This window comes from Moschus berezovskii, chromosome 19 (genome assembly GCF_049115385.1).
Source record: "Moschus berezovskii isolate FMDL1 chromosome 19, NW_MosBer_1.0, whole genome shotgun sequence".
NCBI lineage: Eukaryota > Metazoa > Chordata > Mammalia > Artiodactyla > Moschidae > Moschus > Moschus berezovskii.
In genome coordinates, this window is record NC_142478.1 from 17244177 (window position 1) to 17267601 (window position 23425).

At 41.7% G+C, this 23425-nt stretch overlaps 1 protein-coding gene across 2 annotated transcripts in view; it reads left to right on the forward strand.

The window, feature by feature from the left end:
• The first annotated feature begins 4346 nt into the window (after nt 1-4346).
• Nucleotides 4347-23425, forward strand: part of GYPA (glycophorin A (MNS blood group)) — a 41508-nt gene continuing 22429 nt past the window's right edge. For both annotated transcript variants that reach the window (XM_088827823.1, XM_088827824.1), the window contains exons 1-2: nt 4347-4415; nt 8318-8383. In XM_088827823.1, coding sequence (XP_088683949.1) covers nt 4379-4415; nt 8318-8383 — 103 coding nt within the window. In that variant the 5' untranslated portion in view covers nt 4347-4378. The remainder of the gene's footprint in view (nt 4416-8317; nt 8384-23425) is intronic.

Sequence of the window (23425 nt, forward strand, 5' to 3'; positions counted from 1 at the left end):
CAGGGGTTCATCCTGAATAAATACAGATCCTTCCTGTCTTAGTCCAGATTCATTTTAGACCCTGTGCTGCCCGTTGGGAGCTACCTTCCCCACGCTGTATTTGAGGACTCTCACTTTCCCTTGTTCATGGGGTTCTCAAGGCAAGAATACTGAAGTGGTTTGCCATTCCCTTCTCCAGTGGACCACACTCTGTCAGACCTCTCCACCATGACCCGTCCGTCTTGCGTGACCCCATATGGCATGACTTAGTTTCATTGAGTTAGACAAGGCTGTGGTCCATTTGATCAGATTGGCAAGCTGTCCGTATATTGTCACCCTGCTGATTTAACTTATTTGCAGAGTACGTCATGAGAAACATTGGGCTGGAAGAAGCACAAGCTGGAATCAAGATTGCCAGGAGAAATACCAATAACCGCAGATATGCAGATGGCACCACCCTCATGGCAGAAAGTGAAGAAGAACTAAAGAGCCTCTTGATGAAAGTAAAAGAGGAGAGTGAAAAAGTTGGCTTAAAGCTCAACATTCAGAAAACTAAGATCATGGCATCCGGCCCCATCACTTCATGGCAGATAGATGGGGAAACAGTGGAAACAATGGCTGACTTCATTTTTCTGGGCTCCAAAATCACTGCAGATGGTGATTGCAGCCATGAAAATAAAAGATGCTTACTACTTGGAAGGAAAATTCTGACCAACCTAGACAGCATATTAAAAAACAGAGACATTACTTTGCCAACCAAGGTCCGTTTTAGTCAAGGCTGTGGTTTCTCCAATGGTCATGTATGGATCTGAGAGTTGGACTATAAAGAAAGCTGAGCGCTGAAGAATTGATGCTTTTGAACTGTGGTGTTAGAGAAGACTCTTGAGAGTCCCTTGGACTGCAAGGAGATCCAACCAGTCCATCCTAAAGGAGATCAGTCCTGGGTGTTCATTGGAAAGACTGATGTTGAAGCTGAAACTCCAATACTTTGGCCACCTGATGCAAAGAACTGACTCATTGGAAAAGACCCTGATGTTGGGAAAGATTGAGGGCAGGAGGAGAAGGAGATGACAGAGGATGAGATAGTTGGATGGCATCATCGATCGATGGATATGGGTTTGAGTGGACTCCAGGATTGGTGATAGACAGGGAGGCCTGGCATGCTGCTGTTCATTGTGTCGCAAAGAGTTGGACACGACTGAGCGACTGAACTGAATTCTACTTTCCCCTGTAAAAAGACAAAGTGAATTTACCCTGATTTTGCCTGCTTCATTTTACAAATGCTATGTAGTCATATACCTCACACACAGCATCAAGCAGAAAAGAATCAAGCAGGATTTTGTTTCTGCGTATACAGTTTTTGAGGTTGCTGTTATCCACTTCTTTATTTTATCCTGAGTCTCCATATCAACACTTTTTGAAAACATGATTTTAATAGCTGCTTAATAGTCTCTTGTGGGGATAGTTGCTAATTTATATACCCATTTTCCAAGGGAAATAAGCATTTTAAGGTTCATGTTAATTGCTCTTCTCTTTAAAATGTAGTCCATCTGGAATACTCTTTATTGCTCATATTAATTCCTCCTCAGGTCTCTTTGACTAGGTTATCTGTTGAGAAAACGATCTGCAGCCCAACCTGGTATTACCCCAGCAGCAAATAGTGAATTTAAGCAAGTTGTTGGTTTGCTAAAGATTGGTTACACTGGATTTATTTGTGAACTGTGCTGCAGTTGTCTCATGAGCATTGGTGGGGCCTTCAGAGGGGCTCCAGGATTCTGGGCCTTTCAGACTTTGCACTGGTCCTCAGGTGCCCCTTTGTGCCCCTCCGCCTCCTCCATGTCTGCATCTCAACCCTTCATCTATCCCCCAGTTTCAGGGAGCTTGGGATGTCAACGGATATCTATCTCCATCTTTTCCCCAGTAAATATATTGTTCGTGGTGGCTCCATTTCCTGAAGCTACAAATATCAGTTTCATAAATAGTTTTCTTTAAAACCATAATGGGACTTCCCTGATGGCTCAGTGGTAAAAAATCCTCCTGCCAGTGCAGAAGACACAGGTTTGATCCCTCATCTGGGAGGATCCCACATGCCATGGAACTAAGCTTGTTTGCTGCAACTACTGAGCCTGTGCTGTAGAGCCCAGAGGCCACAACTACTGAACCCACGTGCCACAACTACTGACACCCGTGTGCTCTAGAGTCCATGCTTCACAACAAGGAAAGTCTCTGCAACGGGACATCCAAGCACCACAGCTAGAGTGTAGCCCCCAGTCTCTGCAACCAGAGAAAAGCCCACACAGCAATGAAAACCCAGCACAGCCAAAAATAAATAAATAAAAATATGTGGGTACAAATAGACATAGACTCTATTTAGCCAGTTGCTGAGAGCAAATTTATTTTCTGAGTCAAGCAGGAAAGACTTGCACAATCTCTTAGAGGAAATAAGACATTTGTGATAGAGTATCCAAACACCTTCTTTGGGGCTGCTTCAGATCTAGTTCATGTTGTTGCTGTTCCACCTCCTTGTAAAACTGATCTTCTTTGAATGACCACATGTCTCATTTTAATCTGCTTTGCAACGAGTTTCTGGGTCATCCTTTTTGATTCTGAGTGCTCACATTTTGTCTCATCATTCCTTCACTTATGCTTCCTTTCTCTTTGCTAGTACAAGATCGTTTTTATTTGAGATTGACACATGTCTAAAATGGCTTATAATTTTAAAAATTAATCTTTACTGGAGTGTAATTTTTTTCATAATATTGTGTTAGTCTCCACTAAAGTGAATCAACTGTAGGAGGAGGAAACGGCAATCCATTCCAATCTTCTTGCTGAGATAATCCCATGAACAGAGGAGGCTGGTGGGTTAAGTCCATAGGGTCACAAAGAATTGGACACGACTAAGTGACTTGACCATCACCACATAATTGTTTCATAATATTGTGTTGCTGCTGCTGCTGTGAAGTTGCTTCAGTCATGTCCAACTCTGTGCGACCCCATAGATGGCAGCCCACCAGGCTCCCCCATCCCTGGGATTCTCCGGGCAAGAACACTGGAGTGGGTTGCCATTTCCTTCGCCGATGCATGAAAGTGAAAAGTGAAAGTGAAGTCATTCAGCCGTGTCAGACTCTTCTCAACCCCATGGACTGCAGCCTACTAGGCTCCTCCGTCCATGGGATTTCCGAGGAAAGAGTACTGGACTGGAGGTGCCATTGCCTTCTCCGAGTATTGTGTTAGTCTCCAGTATACAGTAAAGTGAATCAACTATACATATACATATATCCCCTCTTTTTTGGATTTTCCTTCCCATTTAGAGCATTGAGTAGAGTTCTCCGAGCTATCCAGTAGGTTCCATTCATTATGTATTTTATATATGTCAATTCCAATCTCCTAATTATCCACCCTATGCCTCCATAATGAGGTGTGTTTGGAGAGAAATCACCTAACAGGTTCCGTGTGGGCCCTAGCTGTTCCATTCAAATTCTATTCTGAATTAAAGATTTCTTGCATCTCATGTATTATTACATTGCTGTATGCCTTGTCATGAGCTAGAGAGTATTTCAAACCTCAGAGCACTCTAACAGTAATTCCAGTTCTCAAACATACTTACTTCAAGTAAGAAGCCGTTTTCTCTGTGGCCCGTAAGAATCTCCACATTAAAACAGAATTTTCCTGGCGACCTCAGCTTGACTCAGGCCCTTAGTCTCAGGCCTGCGTGTGTGTATTTAGTCGGTCTGTTGTGTCCAACTCTTTGTGTCCTCATGGACTGTAGCCCACCAGGCTCCTCTGTCCATGGGATCTCCAGGCAAAAGTCCTGGAGTGGGTTGCCATTCCCTCCTCCAGGGGATCTTCCCAACCCAGGGATCGAACCCAAGTCTCTGGCATTGCGGGAGGATTCTTTACCAGCTGAGCCACCAGGGAAGTCCAAGAATACTGGAGTCAGTAGCCTATCCCTTCTCCAGGGGAACTTCCCAACCCAGGAATCCAACCGGGGTCTCCTGCATTGCAGGCAGATTCTTTGCCAGCTGAGCCACTGGGAAGCCCAATTTCAGGCCTTCACAGTCTAATTCTCATTTGTCCAGTCGGGTGGCTCCTGACTGCTATTACCTTGAACTGCCCCCTGAGTTTATGCAAACTCATTTTAACATGTATCTGCCAGTTCCCTGAAGTGGAGACTCCACTGAAGGCTTTAATAATCCTGGTTAAGCAGATACCCACATATCTACATGGACAGACAATGTACAACTTTGCATCATTTAAAAATGCCACCCAGCCTATCAACCGATGCCTGGAGAATGTGAGCCTGAAAGATAACTGTGTTGGCTGAGGTCACAGATGTCACATCAGTCATCCTTGGCGGTTTTCTTGCACTGACCTTGGGAAGCCAGCTTATGATCTCAGGATGGACCGAAAAATGATCTTTGTATTACTATTGTCAGGTAGGTGGCATGTTTTTTCTTTTTTAGCAGGATTCTGTTATATGGGACGTAGGATTATAGATACAAGAGAACGATCTCATTCTAGTCCTGTGTGACTTAACTGGATAACTGAGTGAGCAGCACTCAGACCCCAGTCTTGCTGTTTAGTCGCTCAGTCGCACCCGACGCTTCTGTGACCCTGTTAACTGCAGCCCGCCAGGCTCCTCTGTCCATGGAATTTCCCAGGCAGGAATACTGGAGTGGGTGCCCATTTCCTTCCCCAGGGGATCATCCCGCCCCAGGGATCAAACCCACATCTCCTGCATTGGCAGGTAGGTTCTTAGCCACTGAGCCACCAGGACCCCAGCCCAGTCTGGTGGATGGGACTTTTATTGAGAGTGGGTTGGTAAGGTAGGGGAAGTTACCCATGGCTGGATGAGAGGCATACTGTTCAATTGTAAGCCTAGCCAGCCTTGAAACAATTTAATCAAATAGTCTGAAAAACAAGTCTGTGTGAAAGAATGTGTTGCTTTATTGGCATTTTCCTGAGTTTAACTTCTAAATTAAAGAGGCATTAATGAAGGTGATGGGGGGGTCTGTGTTTCTCATTTTCCAAAAAGTTTTCCCCAAAATTATAATTTCCTCCTTCACCTTGTAATTTCACCTTTTCAGCGGTATGAACCCTGAATCCATGGGGGCGGCGGCGGGGTGAGGGTGGGGTCGTTATTTTCCACTTTGTGGTCTGAGAAGTGATAGAGGAAAAAAACAGAAAGAAAGAACTCTTACTGGCTGAGGGGTTATGTGGTTTAGGCAGAAATGGAAGTCAATTCATTAAAATAAAAAGTAACATAGGCGTATTATGAAGTAGTATCAAATTAGCATTACTTTTAGCCTCTTCCTGAGAGTATTAGGATTAAAAGTTTTTCTCAAATACAGCATTTATGTGTCAGAAATACTAGTGCCCAGAACCTAGATAAGCAGCAGGCAATTATTTGAAATCTGTTTAGCCCCTTCAGATGTGGTTGTAATTTGAGTTACAGAGAGTGTAAAGAATCAACTGAACACTCTAGGATTTGGAGGAGGGATTCAGGAATTTTTTAGATATTAGATTGGCCAAAAAATTCACTCGTTAATAAGATGTTATAGAAATATCTGAACAAACTTTTTGCCTGACCCTGCACTAGGGGATAAAGTAGTGTAATGGTTAAAGCACAGACATGATAGATCTAGTTTCAAACCTGGCTTCACATCTTACAGCCAGGGAGCATTAAGGCAAGTTACTTTCCATCCCTCAGCCTCAGTGTTCTTGTCTGTAAAACACAGTTAGTACCTGCCTAAATGGAGGAGCCTGGTAGGCTGCAGTCCATGGGGTCACTAAGGGTCGGACACGACTGAGCGACTTACTTTCACTTTTCACTTTCACACATTGGAGAAGGAAATGGCAACCCACTTCAGTGTTCTTGCCTGGAGAATCCCAGGGACGGGGAAGCCTAGTGGGCTTCCGTCTATGGGGTCACACAGAGTCGGACACGACTGAAGTGACTTAGCAGCAGCAGCAGCAGCAAGGCTGCCTACAAGTAGTCACCTAAGAACTAAATAATTACTGTAATATCCTTACTGCAGCGTCTGGCAGTAGTGAATAGGTATTTAGCTATGATGACAATTATAAACTAGGAAACAAACCTGGGTATAGGATGGTGATTTCTGAGAAGTGAAGGAGAAGGGGGAAATTCCAGGAAAACAGAAGACTAGCAGAGTTATCTTCCTGGAGAAGGAAATAGGAGCCCACTCCAGTATTCTTGCCTGGAGAATCCCATGGACAGAGAAGCCTAGTGGGCTGCAGTCCATAGGATGGCAGAGTGGAACACATTGAAGGGATTTAGCATGCACACACAAAGTTACTCGGATTTTGTAAATAGCAAAGAATAAAAACATTTAGCTTGAGGATAAGGACATACATGGCAGGAATATGATATAATATTTAAATATATTCAAATATACGTAAAGCTTTCACACAGAGGAGACCAGCGGTATTCACGGTGTGGTTCCAGAGGGCAGAGTGGGGTTACTGCCCCGAAGTAGACACATTTTGGGGAAAGGGGAGGGACACAATATTTGGAAAGGACTCCTGGAAATGAAAGAAATTCATGCTACAAAAGCTCAGGCAGAGAATGGGTTAAGGCCTTAATGAGACTTCGTGAGGTCAGCAAGTTTAAGTGACTCCAAAGACTGCCTTGATATCCATTGCCAAGGCTGTCATCAGCTTTGCATGTCTGGAATCCTCCAAAGAAACTCTCTTGATGTGACTTCTTTATAGAATACTCGAAAGATGTTGGAAATGATTGCCACCACCCTTACTCATTAGATGAAGAGGACACGAAAAGTGTGAGGAAATGGGAAAAGAGTTTGTTTTCTTTCTCCAATAATCACAGGATAAAGCCAGTATTTCTAAGTGTATCAGAGGACTTCGTCCTGTGGAGAGTAATTTTTTTTCTATGATTTGATGTCCAATCCCTGAATTCCTTCACTCATTTGTGCATTCAAAAGTACGTATGAGGTACCCTGCACCAAGGCCACGACAGTGACACGAATGAGTTCCCAAGTTCATGTTCAGGGCAGGTGGGGGCAGATAGAGGGAGGGAACAGAGACATTCAGCAGAACAAGTATTGAAATAAGAAAAGAGTGAAAAATAGCACCCAGAAATAAACCAGGGAAGGTGATGAACATAATGCAGAAGGCCAACATAGAGAAGGGTACCAGGACCTTTTCCTCTGAGTTGCTGACATTTCTGATGAAAGTTGAACAAGGAGAAGATGCCAAACTTTCAAAATCTGGGGAGGGGTGGTGGAGGTAGAAGGGACATGAAGGACAGAAGTTCTGAGGCAGAAGAAGACAGAGTGTGTTCACGGAAAAGCCAAAGCTCTGATTTGAGTATAGGGTCCTAATGCTAAAAGCACCTGGAGAGAGCTCTGGGTCCACAGGCCTTGGTTATCTGCGTGCAGCTCACCACACACGCCTGCAGGCACACCATTAGAATGACTAAGCAAAGAAGCAAGGCTTCTCTTTTTCCTTCAGTAATCTAGGAAGAGAACGTTTCTCTCAATTTAATTGTTACAGGAATGAGTTCTGAACTGAGATTCAGGGACCACAGCACTCTACATTTCTTAAAAGTCATATCTGTGTGTTCATTTTTGTCTCCCCCACTCTGCTAGGCATATGTATGTGCTTAGTCTCTCAGTTGTATCCTACTTTCTGTGACCCCATGGACTGTAGCATATCAGACCTCTCTGTCCATGGAATATTCCAGGCAAGAATACTGGAGTAGGTTGCCATTCCCTTCTCCATGACATCTTCCTGACCCAGGGACTGAACCCTCGTCTCCTGTATTGCAGGCAGATTCTTTACCATCTGAGCCACCAGTGAAGTCTGCTAGGCATGCAGAAGGCTCTCAATTAATAATAGTTGCAGAAACAACAGATGATCAGAATTTTGATGCAGATCAGTTTAAGTGTGGAGAACTGATTGACTCGCATGGGTCTCATTGTCATCCTGCCTATCAAATAAAACACAGACTAGATGGCATCAAAATCCTTTTCATTTCTAATCTTCAGTGATTCCTCAAAGGTCAGCCTGAGATGATCCATAGGCTAGTTTCCAAATCTATAAATCTCTAGCTTGGTGTGAAGTTGGTTTTTTAGAAGGAAATGAACACTCTCACTCTGAACTCCTGGAGAAGGATTTCTAAGACGGGGAAGGAGGCACAGTATCTCAAAATCAACTTGCACTGGTTTCAAGCTGGGAAGTTGGACTTAACATCATTGTGATGAATTTCTTTGTACGTTGGTCTCTAGAGGATGACTAAAACATCTATGAACCTATTTTGGAAGCACATTTTATATAATTTCCCTAAATGTCTTTATAGGTTATATATTTACAAAACCTGTTGCAACACAGCTTTCAGGGACAAGTGGCACTCTTGGTTCACCAGGTAGGTTACCAGCCAACTCAGACAGGTAGTATCATTATCTGTGTATTTAATAGTATTAGTATCATATCTGTGTATTTAATAAGCACCTATCTGTGTGGTTTTCTATGACACATGAGTCAAATGAAAGCAACAACACTGAAAGGAAACATTTCAGGGTTAACTCTGGCTATACAAATTGGGGTAATTTTTCTGCTTTTTAATACTTTCTAAATTCTCTATGAAATGAATCATAAAATATAATTAGGAAAAGGTTTAAATTTTTTCAGATTAAGCCAAACACATACAACCTCTGCTTTCTAAGCTGTCTCTCTCATCAAGCAATGCCATTAAACATTAATAGAGAAAAACCTAGATATCAGCATACTCATTTCATTGTCCTTATTTACTGCTCAAATAAACTTGGTCGTGACATATACTGAAACTGATTTCAGGGATCTGATAGAGAAAAGAGCAAGAATTGCAGTAGACATATGAGATAACCCAAGGTTAATATTTTTCCATTTCCTGTTTTTTTTTTTATTTTACTTGGAGGCTAATTACTTTACAATATTGTATTGGTTTTGCCATACATTGACATGAATCCGCCCCAGGTGTACATGTGTTCCCCATCTTGAACCCCCCCCCCCACCTCCCTCCCAATATCATCCCTCTGGATCATACAAGTGCACCAGCCCCGAGCATTCTATATCATGCATTGAACCTGGACTGGCGATTCGTTTCACATATGATAATATACATGTTTCAATGCCATTCTCCCAAATCATCCCACCCTCGCCCTCTCCCACAGAGTCCCAAAGACTGTTCTATACATCTGTGTCTCTTTTGCTGTCTTGTATACAGCGTTATCGTTACCATTTTTCTAAATTCCATATATATGCGTTAATATACTGTATTGGTGTTTTTCTTTCTGGCTTACTTTGCTCTGTATAATAGGCTCCAGTTTCATCCACCTCATTAGAATTGATTCAAATGTATTCTTTTTAATGGCTGAGTAATACTCCATTGTGTATATGTACCACTGCTTTCTTATCCATTCGTCTGCAGATGGACATCTAGGTCGCTTCCATGTCCTCGCTATTATAAACAGTGGTGCGATGAACATTGGGGTACATGTGTCTCTTTCAATTCTGGTTTCCTTGGTGTGTATGCCCAGAAGTGGGATTGCTGGGTCGTATGGCAGTTCTATTTCCAGTTTTTTAAGGAATCTCCACACTGTTCTCCGTAGTGGCTGTACAAGTTTTCATTCCCACCAACAATGTAAGAGGGTTCCCTTTTCTCCACACCCTCTCCAGAATTTATTGCTTGTAGACTTTTGGAAAGCAGCCATTCTGACTGGTGTGAAATGGTACCTCATTGTGGTTTTGATTTGCATTTCTCTGATAATGAGTGATGTTGAACATGTTTTCATGTGTTTGTTAGCCATCTGTATGTCGTCTTTGGAGAAATGTCTGTTTAGTTCTTTGGCCCGTTTTTTGATTGGGTCATTTATTTTTCTGGGATTGAGCTGCAGGAATTGCTTGTATATTTTTTAGATTAATTCTTTGTCAGTTGCTTCATTTGCTATTATTTTCTCCCATTCTGAAGGCTGTCTTTTTACCTTGCTTATAGTTTCCTTTGCTGTGCAGAAACTTTAAATTTTAATTAGGTCCCATTTGTTTATTTTTGCTTTTATTTCCAATATTCTGGGAGGTGGGTCATGGAGGATCCTGCTGTGATTTATGTCGGAGAGTGTTTGCCTATGTTCTCCTCTAGTTTTATAGTTTCTGGTCTTACGTTTAGATCTTTAATCCATTTTGAGTTTATATTTGTGTATGGTGTTAGAAAGTGTTTTAGTTTCATTCTTTTACAGGTAATTGACCAGTTTTCCCAGCACCACTTGTTAAAGAGATTGTCTTTTCTCCATTGAATATTCTTGCCTTCTTTGTCAAAGATAAGGTGTCCACAGGTGCGTGGATTTATCTCTGGCCTTTCTATTTTGTTCCATTGATCTGTATTTCTGTCTTTGTGCCAGTACCATACCGTCTTGATGACTGTGGCTTTGTAGTAGAGCCTGAAGTCCAGCAGGTTGATTCCTCCAGTTCCATTCTTCTTTCTCAAGATTGCTTTGCTTATTCGAGGTTTTTTGTATTTCCATACAAATTGTGAAATTATTTGTTTTAACTCTGTGAAAAATACAATTGGTAGCTTGATAGGGATTGCACTGCATCTCTAGATTGCTTTGGGTACTATACTCCTTTTCACTACATTGATTCTTCCGATCCATGAACATGGTATATTTCTCCGTCTATTAATGTTCTCTTTGATTTCTTTAACCAGTGTTTTATAGTTTTCTATATATAGGTCTTTTGTTTCTTTAGGTAGATATATCCCTAAGTATTTTATTCTTTTCGTTGCAATGGTGAATGGAATTGTTTCCTTATTTTCTCTTTCTGCTAAGTCTGCTACTGCTAAGTCACTTCAGTCGTGTCCGACTCTGTGTGACCCCATAGACGGAAGCCCACCAGGCTCCCCCATCCCTGGGATTCTCCAGGCAAGAACACTGGAGTGGGTTGCCATTTCCTTCTCCAATGTGTGAAAGTAAAAAGTGAAAGTGAAGTCGCTCAGTCGTGTCCTACTAGTAGCGACCCCATGGACTGCAGCCCACCAGGCTTCTCTGTCCATGCGATTCTCCAGGCAAGAGTACTGGAGTGGCTTGCCATTGCCTTCTCCGTTTCTCTTTCTATTGTCTCATTATTAATGTATAGGAATGCAAGTGATTACTGTGTGTTGATTTTATATCCTGCAACTTTACTATATTCATTGATTAGCTCTAGTAATTTTCTGGTGGAGTCTTTAGGGTTTTCTATGTAGAGGATCATGTCATCTGCAAACAGTGAGAGTTTTACTTCTTCTTTTCCAATTTGGATTCTTTTTATGTCTTTTTCTGCTCTGATTGCTGTGGCCAAAACTTCCAAAACTATATTGAATAGTAGTGGTGAGAGTGGACACCCTTGTCTTGTTCCTGACTTTAGGGGAAATGCTTTCAATTTTTCACCATTGAGGATAATGTTTGCTGTGGGTTTGTCATATATAGCTCTTATTATGTTGAGGTATGTTCCTTCTATTCCTGCTTTCTGGAGGGTTTTTTTTATCATAAATGGATGTTGAATTTTGTCAAAGACTTTCCCTGCATCTATTGAGATAATCATATGGCTTTTATTTTTCGATTTGTTAATGTGGTGTATTACATTGATTGATTTGTGGATGTTGAAGAATCCTTGCACTCCTGGGATAAAGCCCACTTGGTCATGATGTATGATCTTTTTAATGTGTTGTTGGATTCTGATTGCTGGAATTTTGTTAAGGATTTTTGCATCTATGTTCATCAGTGATATTGGCCTGTAGTTTTCTTTTTTTTTGGCATCTTTGTCAGGTTTTGGTATTAGGGTGATGGTGGCCTCACAGAATGAGTTTGGAAGTTCACCTTCCTCTGCAATTTTCTGGAAGAGTTTGAGTAGGATAGGTGTTAGCTGTTCTCTAAGTTTTTGATAGAATTCGGCTTTAAAGCCATCTGGACCTTGGCTTTTGTTTGCTGGAAGATTTCTGATTACAGTTTCAATTTCCGTGCTTGTGATGGGTCTGTTAAGATTTTCTATTTCTTCCTGCTTCAGTTTGGAAATTTGTACTTTTCTAAGAATTTGTCCGTTTCTTCCAAGTTGTCCGTTTCATTGGCATATAATTGCTGATAGTAGTCTCTTATGATCCTTTGTATTTCTGTGTTGTCTGTTGTGATCTCTCCATTTTCATTTCTAATTTTATTGATTTGATTTTTCTCCCTTTGTTTCTTGATGAGTCTGGCTAGTGGTCTGTCAATTTTATTTATCCTTTCAAAGAACCAGCTTTTGGCTTTGTTGATTTTTTCTATGGTTTCTTTTGTATTTATTTCTGCCCTAATTTTTAAGATTTCTTTCCTTCTACTAACCCTGGGGTTCTTCATTTCTTCTTTTTCTAGCTGCTTTAGGTATAGAGTTAGGTTATTTATTTGACTTTTTTCTTCTTTCTTGAGGTATGCCTGTATAGCTAGAACCTTCCCGTTAGCACTGTTTTGCAGTGTCCCACAGGTTTTGGGTTGTTGTGTTTTCATTTTCATCCGTTTCTATTCATATTTTGACTTCTTCTATGATTTTTTGGTTATTCAGCAGCATGTTCTGTTTTTTTTAATTGAAATATAATTGATTTACACTGTTATATTAGTAGTCAAGTGTACAACATAGTGATTCAGTATTTTTATTGATGATGCTGCATTTAGAGTTTTATGAAATATTGACTATATTCCTTGTTCTCTGTAATATATTCTTCTGCTGCTGCTAAGTCACTTCAGTCGTGTCTGACTCTGTGTGACCCCATAGACGGAAGCCCACCAGGCTCCCCCGTCCCTGGGATTCTCCAGGCAAGAACACTGGAGTGGGTTGCCATTTCCTTCTCCGATATATTCTTCTAGCTAATTTATATTATACATAATAGTTCATACCTCTTAATCCCTCACCCCTGTTTCACCCTTCCCCCCCACCCCCGCTCCCGACTGGTAACCACTAGTTTGTTCTCTGTATCTGGGAGTCTATTTCTGTTTTGTTACAGTCATTTATGCTATTTTTTTGATTCCACATATAAGTGATATAATAAAATATTTGTCTTCCTCTGACTTATTTCACTAAGTATAACACCTTTTAGGCCCATCCATGTTGTTGCCAAAGACAGAGTTTCATTCTTTTTTGCAGCTGAAAAATATTCCTCTGGGTGTGTGTGTGTCTGTGAGTGTGTGTCTGTGAGTGTGTGTCTGTGTGTGTTTGTGTGTGTGTGTGTGGTTGGGTGTCGGTGTGTGTTCTACATCTTCTCTATCCTCTCATTTGTTGATGGACTCTTCTCTTGCTTTCATACCTTGAGTATTGTAAACAATGCTGCTATGAACATTGGGCTTCATATGTTTTGGAATTACTGTTATCATTTTCTTTGCATATATACTAAGGAATGGAATTGCAGGATCCCATGGTAGCTCAGTTTTTACTTTTTGGAACAACTTCCATAGTATTTTTCATTATGGTGTCACCAATTTGCATTCCACCAGCAGTATACAAGGGTTCTGTTTTCTCCACAACCTCTCACCCTTTTGTGGATTTTTTGGATAGTCATTCTGACAGATGTGAGGTAATATCTCACTGTGGCTTTGATTTGCATTTCTCAGATGATTAGCCATGTTGAACATCTTTTCATGTGTCTGTTGGCCATATATACGGCTTCTTTGGAAAAGGTCCATTCTCTGTTTTTCTGTAGGACTTGTTTCTTTTATGATGCAGTAACTCATCCACAAGTCCCCAGCTGCCACACTCTACTTGCTAAGAGTAGTGGGAAAGTGGCAGCGTATAGAATCTTAGGAAGCTTTATTCACGGAGGGACTTCTACTGCCTCTTGGGAGGTTGGCAATGTTCTGACCATGTCTGTCTCAGAAAAGTAAATGACTCCAAAAATACTAAAATCCCCAAGCCACAAAACACTACATTCTTGTCTTGGTTCGCAAGCACCATACCAACCTTCAGTACATAGTGAAGGAGGAGAGTTCCAACCTCAGCTTGTCTAGAGCCTTGTCTTCCTTGATATTTTGATCAGATTGTTTCCTCCTTTAATGGTCTTAACACCCTTGATGAAAGCCAATTGCCATAGGTATAGGAGTTAATTTCTAGACTCTCAATTCTATTCCATCGATCCTTAGGGCAGCATCATACTGTTTTGACCACCATTGCTTTGTAGTAAGTTTTGAAATTATGAAATGTAAGTCATCCAGCTCTGTACTTTTTCAAGATGATTTTGGCTGTTTGGGGTACCTACAAGTTCCGTATGATTTTTAAGACCAAATTTTCTATTTGTGTAAACCTTTATATAAGTATATCTGTGTATACTAATTCATTTAACTAGCCAGTAACTCTACATGATTCATAATTATTATCCTCATTTTATATATTATGAAACCAAAATACAGAGTGGTTAAGTCTGCTGCACAAGGTCTCAGCTAATAACTAGTGAAATTAGTTTGAAACCAGGTATTCAGGCTCTAGAGTCTGTGCATTTAATCCACACATGATACCGCTTATTCATCATCCACATTGATGTTCTGAGCTTGGCCTTAACTTATGCTTTTTTTCCTTTTTAACATTTTTTTTTTTGTTTTTGGTTGGACCATTTGGCATGTGGAATCCTAATTCCTAGACTTAGGGTCAAACTCATGCCTCCTTCACTGGAAGTGAAGAGTCTTAACCACTGACTCTTCCGTACTCTTGCAACATTGTCACTTAATGTTTTACTCATGCTTTCACTAAAGTGAAGCCTGTAGTAAAGGCTGTAGTCTGTCTTCTCCTTTAGGTAAAGCTAATGAACCCTAATTTTATGACTATGATGGTAACCATTTGCTCATTTTTATCTGGGCTAAGTGGCTTTTTATCTACTACTCTTCCTTTGATATTGCTACTTATTTCTCAGTCATGATGATATTTAAAAGTCAAAAGGAAAGAAAATAAATCCAGAACACAAAAGGTGAACATAACGCATCTGTTGAAGGCCACTGGGAAGATGGACCATGGCAATGGCATTGTGTCTGACCAGGAGACACAGTCTCAGTCACTGAGTCGATGAGTCGCTAAGTCATATCCAGCTCTTCTCAAGCAAATCAGGCTAATATCCAATTGCTTTATAAACCTATTCAACACAAGATAAGGGTGATGTAAGACAGGGGTCCCCAATCCTTGTCAGGAACCGGGCCACACAGCAGGAGTGAGCAAAGCATCATCTGTATTTACAGCCACTCCCCATCCCTCATATCACCACCTGAGTTCCACCCCCTGTCAGATCTGCAGCAGCGTTAGATTCTCATAGGAGCATGAACCCTGCTGTGGACTGCAAATGGAAGGTACCTAGGTTGTGTGCTCCTTATGAGAATCTAATGTCTGATGATCTGAGGTGCAAATAGAGATTATCATTAGTGGAAAGGTTAATCACAAAGTAATCGTAATAGAGATAAAGTGCACAATGAATGTAATGTGGTTGATTCATCCCAAACCCTCTCCTCCCAACGTTCGTCCATGGGAAAAATTGTCTTTCATGAAACTGTTTCCTGCTGCCTGAAAGACTGGGGCTACTGATATTAGAACTTTTGAAATTTAAGAAAAGATCCTAACGATTAGGAAAATGAAGTTTCTACATATTTATCTAGTCTGGAGCAATATTCTTGCTGCAGGCACTGCATTAGACTCCAATGTCTGAGTACAAAGATGATTCTAATACACAGCATCAGGAGTGAACATACTGATCTAGTTTCTATTTTCCCATTCATTATTGTCCAGCCAGTGATGAGAAGTATCAGTGGTTGAGAACTTTCATTTTTAATTAGAATTTTTCTCATCCATTCAAACTTCCTTAATCCTGTATCTCATATGTTTAGGGAGTTTAGCTACACAAATTCCAATATCTTAAAGCTGGCACATCTAAAATACGTGAAATCTTCTTTAATTCTGAGGATTCATGGTAAAGCAAGAGTAACTGGACTGGAAGATATTTAGCAGGAAAAAAATGAAATTTCAGCTTATAAATTGTTCAGTTCACTTCAGTTCAGTCACTCAGTCGTGTGCGACTCTTTGCGACCCCATGAATCACAGCAAGCCAGGCCTCCCTGTCCATCACCAACTCCCAGAGATCACTGAAACTCATGTCCATCGAGTCGGTGATGCCATCCAGCCATCTCATTCTCTGTCCCCTTCTCCTCCCGCCCCTAACCTTTCCTAGCATCAGAGTCTTTTCCAGTGAGTCAACTGGTCGCATGAGGTGGCCAAAGTATTGCAGTTTCAGCTTTAGCATCAGTCCTTCCAATGAACACCCAGGATTGACCTCCTTTAGAATGGACTGGTTGGATCTCCTTGCAGTCCAAAGGACTCTCAAGAGTCTTCTCCAACACCACAGTTCAAAAGCATCAATTCTTCGGCGATCAGCTTTCTTCACAGTCCAACCCTCACATCCATACATGACCAGGGGAAAAACCATAGCCTTGACTAGACGGACCTTTGTTGGCAAAGTAATGTCTCTGCTTTTTAATATGCTATCAAGGTTGGTCATAACTTTCCTTCCAAGGAGTAAGCGTCTTTCAACGGAAGTAGGTTTCCTTTATTCAGGCAAGGAGGGATGACAGTCGGCCTAACAAATTGTTACCAGTCAGAAATATCTGTCCTTCCATAAGCTGGATCTGACACTGGAGGTCATTCTACCTCTATGTTAAGGGAATAACCCTCCCACCCTCAGCTTCTGCACAACGTAAATTATTATTTTTGCATCCTTTCAGTTAACCCTGATTTGCTAGAAGGGAAGGCTTATTGAGAGTTAGCTGCGTAACTTGGTGAGAGTTTCATCTTCTTTTAGTCAAACTTATTTGGTGCCCTCAACTTTTTTATTTTACATAGATGATGACAGAGCTTGGCAGACAGTTCTGCAGTCAAATAGGTGGGAATTGAAACTCCATCTCCACCATTTATCAGCTTCATGCTCTTAGGCAAGTTAGGCGATGTTTCTGATCTTTGTTTTTTATCCTATACACATAATAAATTATTATGTAATAATATACTCTCAGGTAATTGTTTTGAAGAGAAAATGCCTAGAATGCAGGTAATACGCAATTTGTTTGTTATGAATATTACTGTCTCAGACATGTGAATGTCTGTGATTTTGGAATAATGAAGTACCTTAAGCAGTGGTCCCCAACCTTTTTGGCACTGGGAACCAGTTTCATGGAAGACAAGTTTTCCGAAGACCAGGAGTGGGAGGGGTGGTTTGGGGATGATTCAATTTCATGAAATTTATTGTGCACTTAATTTCTGTTATTATTACATTAGCCTTACCTCAGATCATTAGACATTAGATCCCAGAGGCTGGGGACCCCTGCCTTTGAGGACACATATGTCTTTACTCTCATATTATAAGTGAGACACAGAGGCTTAGAAATTTCAGTGACTTACTCAGGTCTCCCACCCCTTGGCAAAGCCAAGACTAGAATCCTGATCTCCTTTCTCCCTGGGGCAATGAACAGAAATATCCCTTGCTTTCTATCTGTTCAGGCTGAAGAATGCACAGTGGCTGGGATTATAGGCTGGTTTTTCTCTCTGACTGGCTGGTTCAGTAATAGTTTGGAACAAGGAGAGTGAGTAGAATCTGGGCAGGACATAGCCTGACAGAGCCAAGCTATGAAGTTCCATCAGGAAAACCACTGTCCTCCTAGGCAATAACAGCTTCAAGGCAGACTTAGTGAGGAGCTGTTCTCTACCAAGCTGGGGAAAGCAGAGTTGTGACCCACTGGCTGCTGGGAACTGTCTAAGCAGGCCACTCTGTAGGTGAGCAGAAACTGGGTCATTGCATTTGACATCTGGCCTTCTGATTGCACCAGTGGACATGCTCTCTAAGAGCCATTAACCAGAGACGTCACACAAAATTTTGAGGGCTATTCAAAACACTAAGTGCAAATGTTATCCCATCTACTTTTTATCCTTTAGAAAGTCCGATTTTTCTGAATTGTAACTAGCTACCTTGACTTACTAAATCTCTCCAAAAAAATAAAAGTGAACAACAGCAGACAAAAGGGACATCTAACTATATTATCATACCTTGCTCAGATTGATGTTGTCAATCCTTTGCTTCAAGGGCAAAACTGAGTATTTCTTTTAAAACGTTGCTTCATGGCAATAGCTTTTTCCAAATATCTTTTGGAATAAGGAAGAGCCCTGTCCATTCTGTAAAAAAATAATAAGGTCTGGAAGAAAAGACATTGAGTTGGAAGCCAGCAAATGTGAGCTTTTCCCAGTTTTACCACAAATAAGCTGTTCAGAACTTTCACCAAACACATCACCGATCAGTTTTCAAGGTCATCCCAGTGCCAGAAAACTCTAACACTTAGAAAATGTCACTTTCTGACTTGGAAATTTTGAAGGCCTTTCATAGGTGGGGTATATCCTTGTAAGAGTCTGCTTTGCTCAGATAAGACTTCTGTCAATTGCAAGGCGGGAGGGAACCAAGCTAAAACCAATAACTGCATGAGATGACTTTATCACATCATGACAGGAGCTCAGAAGCTGGAAATTTGGGCAGAGAGCAAAACTGCAGGGTGGTGGTCCAACATTGCGTTTTATATTCTCTCGAATGACATTCCATGTTAGAAAGTCAGTTGTTTGGGAGAGCTGTGTGCCCAGTGGTTAGAGGGTAGCACAGAGGGCTGGGAGACTAGATCTCCATGCCTAATTATGTCTCTAGCCCACAAGTCAACCCACCTCTCCCGCACACTGGGAACCGCGGGCCTGTAGTGCTCCCTCCCACAATACCCAGACAGCCCAGGATGGTAGAGTTTTTCTGAACAACTGTGAGGTCAGAGGCATGACAGTACAAGACAAAAGAGATGACTATTCTGGAACAGTTCAGATGTTATGCAAGTATGAGCTGATACCGCCACACAGATTTGGAACATTTAATATTCCGGGTGGTACATTCATTCATTCATTCCTGCCTCTGAAACCTACAATTAAGTGATTCAGTCCAAGTAACAAATACATACTTTGTGCAAATGTCATGTTAGTACTTGGGCACTATGAAAAAAATTTTTAAACTAGGAGTTTGAGGCCTTGCTAAACCTACCCTTTTATTCCAATTTACACTAATTTGCCACTGAACATGAAACTCGTGTCAGTCTGAGAGGTTTGCCAATCTTTGCCTACTGGCTGCCCTCTAACGTCCACATAAATGCACACTGTATTCTCTTTCTTTATATTTTAGCCCTTTTTAAGGTCATTTCTTCACCTTAATTCGACCTCACACTTCCACCTAAAACTCTACCTATCCTTCAAGTTTCAGCCAGTGACTCAGTCCAAGTAGGCAGAGGGTAAGGACTTCAGAGTAAGTTTTCAGGGCCCAGTGAAGCTAAGGAAATGTGCTGCATTGGTCCAAGACCCACGTGTTCCTTAGGCAGTCTGATACTGGACACATCTTCCATTATGCCTCAAGGTAAAAGTGTTTCTCTTGGAGAGAGAGGTGGAATTTTACAGGTATAGTCTGGATATGTTCCTGAAAAAGAAATAAAAGGATTAAGGAAAAGACCCTCAGGCCAATATTGCTAGAGCAAAAACAATTTTTCTTAAAGGCTATAACAAGAGGACACGGAAGTCTAAGAGATATAATGGAAGTAATACAACAAATTGGTGTGAACAAATCATCAAAATGAAGACTATGTGATTATTATATCAATTCTAGCGCTTAGGGTATCTGGGAATCTCAAGGAATTTAGTTGTCATTTTTGCACGTACAGTGCACCCCAGTGTTCACCAGTTAATATGCTAAAACAGCGAAGAAATCTTGCTGACAGGATCTCAACCAGGTGGAGATCTGGGAAGCTGGAATATTATTGGAAAACAGCAGAATTAGGTCTCAATTTTGTTCCTTACCTACTTTGTTAAACTGAGCCAATCATTTAATTTTCAAATTTATTATCTATAAAGTAAGCAAGTGAGATTAAGTGTTCCAAGGGACTTGAAGGTAAAATGTAAAAGTATATTCTGAATTAATTAGGACAAAATTTATATTGACATTTAGTAAATGAACAAGGCAAACTGGAAAAGACCCTAATGCTGTGAAAGATAGAAGGCAGAAGAAGGGGGCAGCAGAGGATGAGATGGTCGGGTGGCGTCACTGACTCAATGAACATGAGTTTGAGCAAGCTCCGGGAGACAGTGAAGGACAGGGAAGCCTGGAGTGCTGCCGTCCATGGGGTCTCACAGAGTCTGAGCACGGAGAGACACACAGAGATGCAACTGAGCGACTCGACAACAAGTAACAGAAAGGGAAGGGCCTAGAGCAGAAGAGGGGGAAAAAAAGCAGGAAAGAGATGCTTCCTGGAATCCAGCCCCCAAGAGGTTCAGGCTAGAGTGTTAAAATTGTTCTGCTAAAGTTCAAATTGATTTTAAGGAGCTCTCGCTCCCTAAGCATTTTCTTATTTGGGTAGCAAAAATGTTTCACAAACTGATTATCCCTGGCAAACACCATGTTCCTCCTCTCTGACTTTGCTTAAAATTAGAAACTTGAAAGTGCCAGTTTTTAGAGGTGTGAGATCTTACCATTGGCTCTTTGACATATTCTTTTTACAACTTGCTGTAATTTTCTGTCCCTTTAAGGTCTTAGTCTACAGGCCTTCTCTACCAAAGGCTGTGCTGACAAGTGAAAAGGACCCTCTGTAAGGAGGAGCGGACTATTTGCAAAACGACTTATCTTGACCACTACTGAACACAAGATGGGATCCTCTTATGAAGAGCTCAGGGCATGGTTTATTGGCTTGTTTTTTCTTTTTCCTACATCCTCCTTTGTGCCAGAGACAGTGATCATCCCCAGATGAAAGTCTGGTTCAAACACTTCATCGTCTTTCCAGCTGCCTTAGGCAGTGGAAATTTCATGCCGTGGTCCACAACACCTGGCACATCACTGCCTTCTCTGCTTCTCACACCCTATGGTGCAGCCACATAGATTTTTGTGGTTCCCCCAGCCCACCAGGATGTCGTGAGTGCTGGGGTATCGCTGACACCACTGACTCTGTATCTAAATGTCCACAAAGTCGGTCGGGTGAAACCCTAGACCACTTTCAAGGTGAGTTCAGAGAACCCCTCCATAAGGTCTTTCCATTTCCTCCTTTTTCGAATAGAACTGACCATTGTTTCCTGTGCTACCACTTCACCATCCCCCTAAAATACTTAATTACACTTAAATTAAAATTTTGTCTCTCTTTCCTAAGCTGGGATGTCCTTGATGGAAAAACCATGAATTATTTATTATTTCATTGTATCCCTAGTACAAAAGAGACATGCCAAAACCTTTGTGCAAATGAACAAACAAGTGAGTAAGTGTCCAAGGGGCCCAGGAACCATTGTTGGCTGAAAAAGAATGCACAACCTTAAAGTTGAGAATTATGTTTTATTTGGCGGAATTTCTGAGGACTTAAGCCCAGAAAAGGCCTCTCAGATAGCTCTGAGGGACTGCATCGAAGAAGTAAGGGAGGATTTATATGAGTTTTACAACAGAAGTCAAGTAGTCAGAATGTCAAAATATTACTTTTAATTAAAGAAAGCCAGACATCGCAAGTTAATAAATTTAGCACTTTTCCCTCTATGGGAAGATGCAAGAGTCCGGGCTTACTACAATCATTCCTTTGATATACACCTTAACCATCTAGAACCAATAGCCTGCTTTTCTGCCTCCTGAATCCCCTTAGGGTCTACAGTCTGGGGTGGCAGCAATGGCTGAAAGCATGGTGTCTGCAGCATCCTTTGTTCACTCCTATGGCAAGCAATTTTTTTACATCCACATCATCAAGGCCTGTGAAACACACCTGGATTCTAAACAGTCAATCATAAGATTTCATTTGGCTTTAACATACTATGCCAAGCACTGGGATCTTGTGGAGTTTTTAGCCTAAACCCAGGTAGGGGAGGTCAGAGAAGACCTCTCAATAAAAATGGCCTTGAACTGGGACCTGAAAAGTGGATAGCTAAGAAAGGGACCATAGGAGGATATTTCAGGCTAAGAGAAGACTAGGTACAAGGGTGTGGACATGGAGCAGAGTATGCTGCATTTGAGGAACCAAGAGATGTCCAGATGCCTCGAGCCCAAGAGGAGGGTGAAGTTGCAAACACTGATGGGGAGGCAGACAGGGGCTGGGGCATGCAGGGTCTTGTTGAGTTCAGTTCAGTCGCTTAGCCGTGTCCGACTCTTTGCGACCCCCTGAATCACAGCACGCCAGGCCTCCCTGTCCATCACCAACACCCGAGTTCACTCAAACTCATGTCCATTGAGTCGGTGATGCCATCTAGCCATCTCATTCTCTGTCGTCCCCATCTCCTCCCGCCCCCAATCCTTCCCAGCATCAGAGTCTTTTCCAGTGAGTCAACTCCCCGCATGAGGTGGCCAAAGTATTGAAGTTTCAGCTTCAGCATCAGTCCTTCCAATGAACACCCAGGACTGATCTCCTTTAGAATGGACTGGTTGGATCTCCTTGCAGTCCAAGGGACTCTCAAGAGTCTTCTCCAACACCACAGTTCAAAAGCATCAATTCTTCGGCGATCAGCTTTCTTCACAGTCCAACTCTCACAGCCATACATGACCACGGGAAAAACCATAGCCTTGACTAGACGGACCTTGGTTGGCAAAGTAATGTCTCTGCTTTTTAATATGCTATCTAGGTTGGTCATAACTTTCCTTCCAAGGAGTAAGCGTCTTTTTATTTCATGGCTGCAATCACCATCTGCAGTGATTTTGGAGCCCCAAAAAATAAAGTCTGACACTGTTTCCACTGTTTCCCCATCTATTTCCCATGAAGTGATGGGACCAGATGCCATGATCTTCGTTTTCTGAACGTTGAGCTTCAAGCCAACCTTTTCAGTCTCCTCTTTCACTTTCATCGAGAGGCCTTTGAGTTCCTCTTCACTTTCTGCCGTAAGAGTCTTGTAGGTGTTCATAAAGAGGAGGGGACACCGTGCCATAGACTGAGCATACCTACTTGACTAACCACTGAAACTCCTGACTCAGACGCAGAAAGCCTGGAGTAGTGCGATCTTTGCACTCAGTCAAAACTCTAGATGGCTTCAGTTAAACTTTTAGCTACCCAGATGGCGCTAGTGGCAAAGAACTCGCCTGCCAATGCAAGAGACAAGAGATGCAGGTTCGATTCCTGGGTCAGGAAGATCCCCTGGAGGAGGAAATGGCAAGCCATTCCAGTATTCTTGCCTGAAGAATCCCATGGACGGAGGAGCCCGGTGGGCTACAGTCCATGGGGTCCAAAACAGTCGGACACAACTGAAGTGACTTAAGAACTTTATATTTGGTGTGGCTTTATTTTTTTGTTTTTCACTTTGGGATTTTTTTTCTTCTAGTTGTAAAGTTGCGTGCTTGTTATTGAAACATCAAAAGTACTGTGTCAGTCTGCTGTGGAGGCAGGTTTCCACTGTT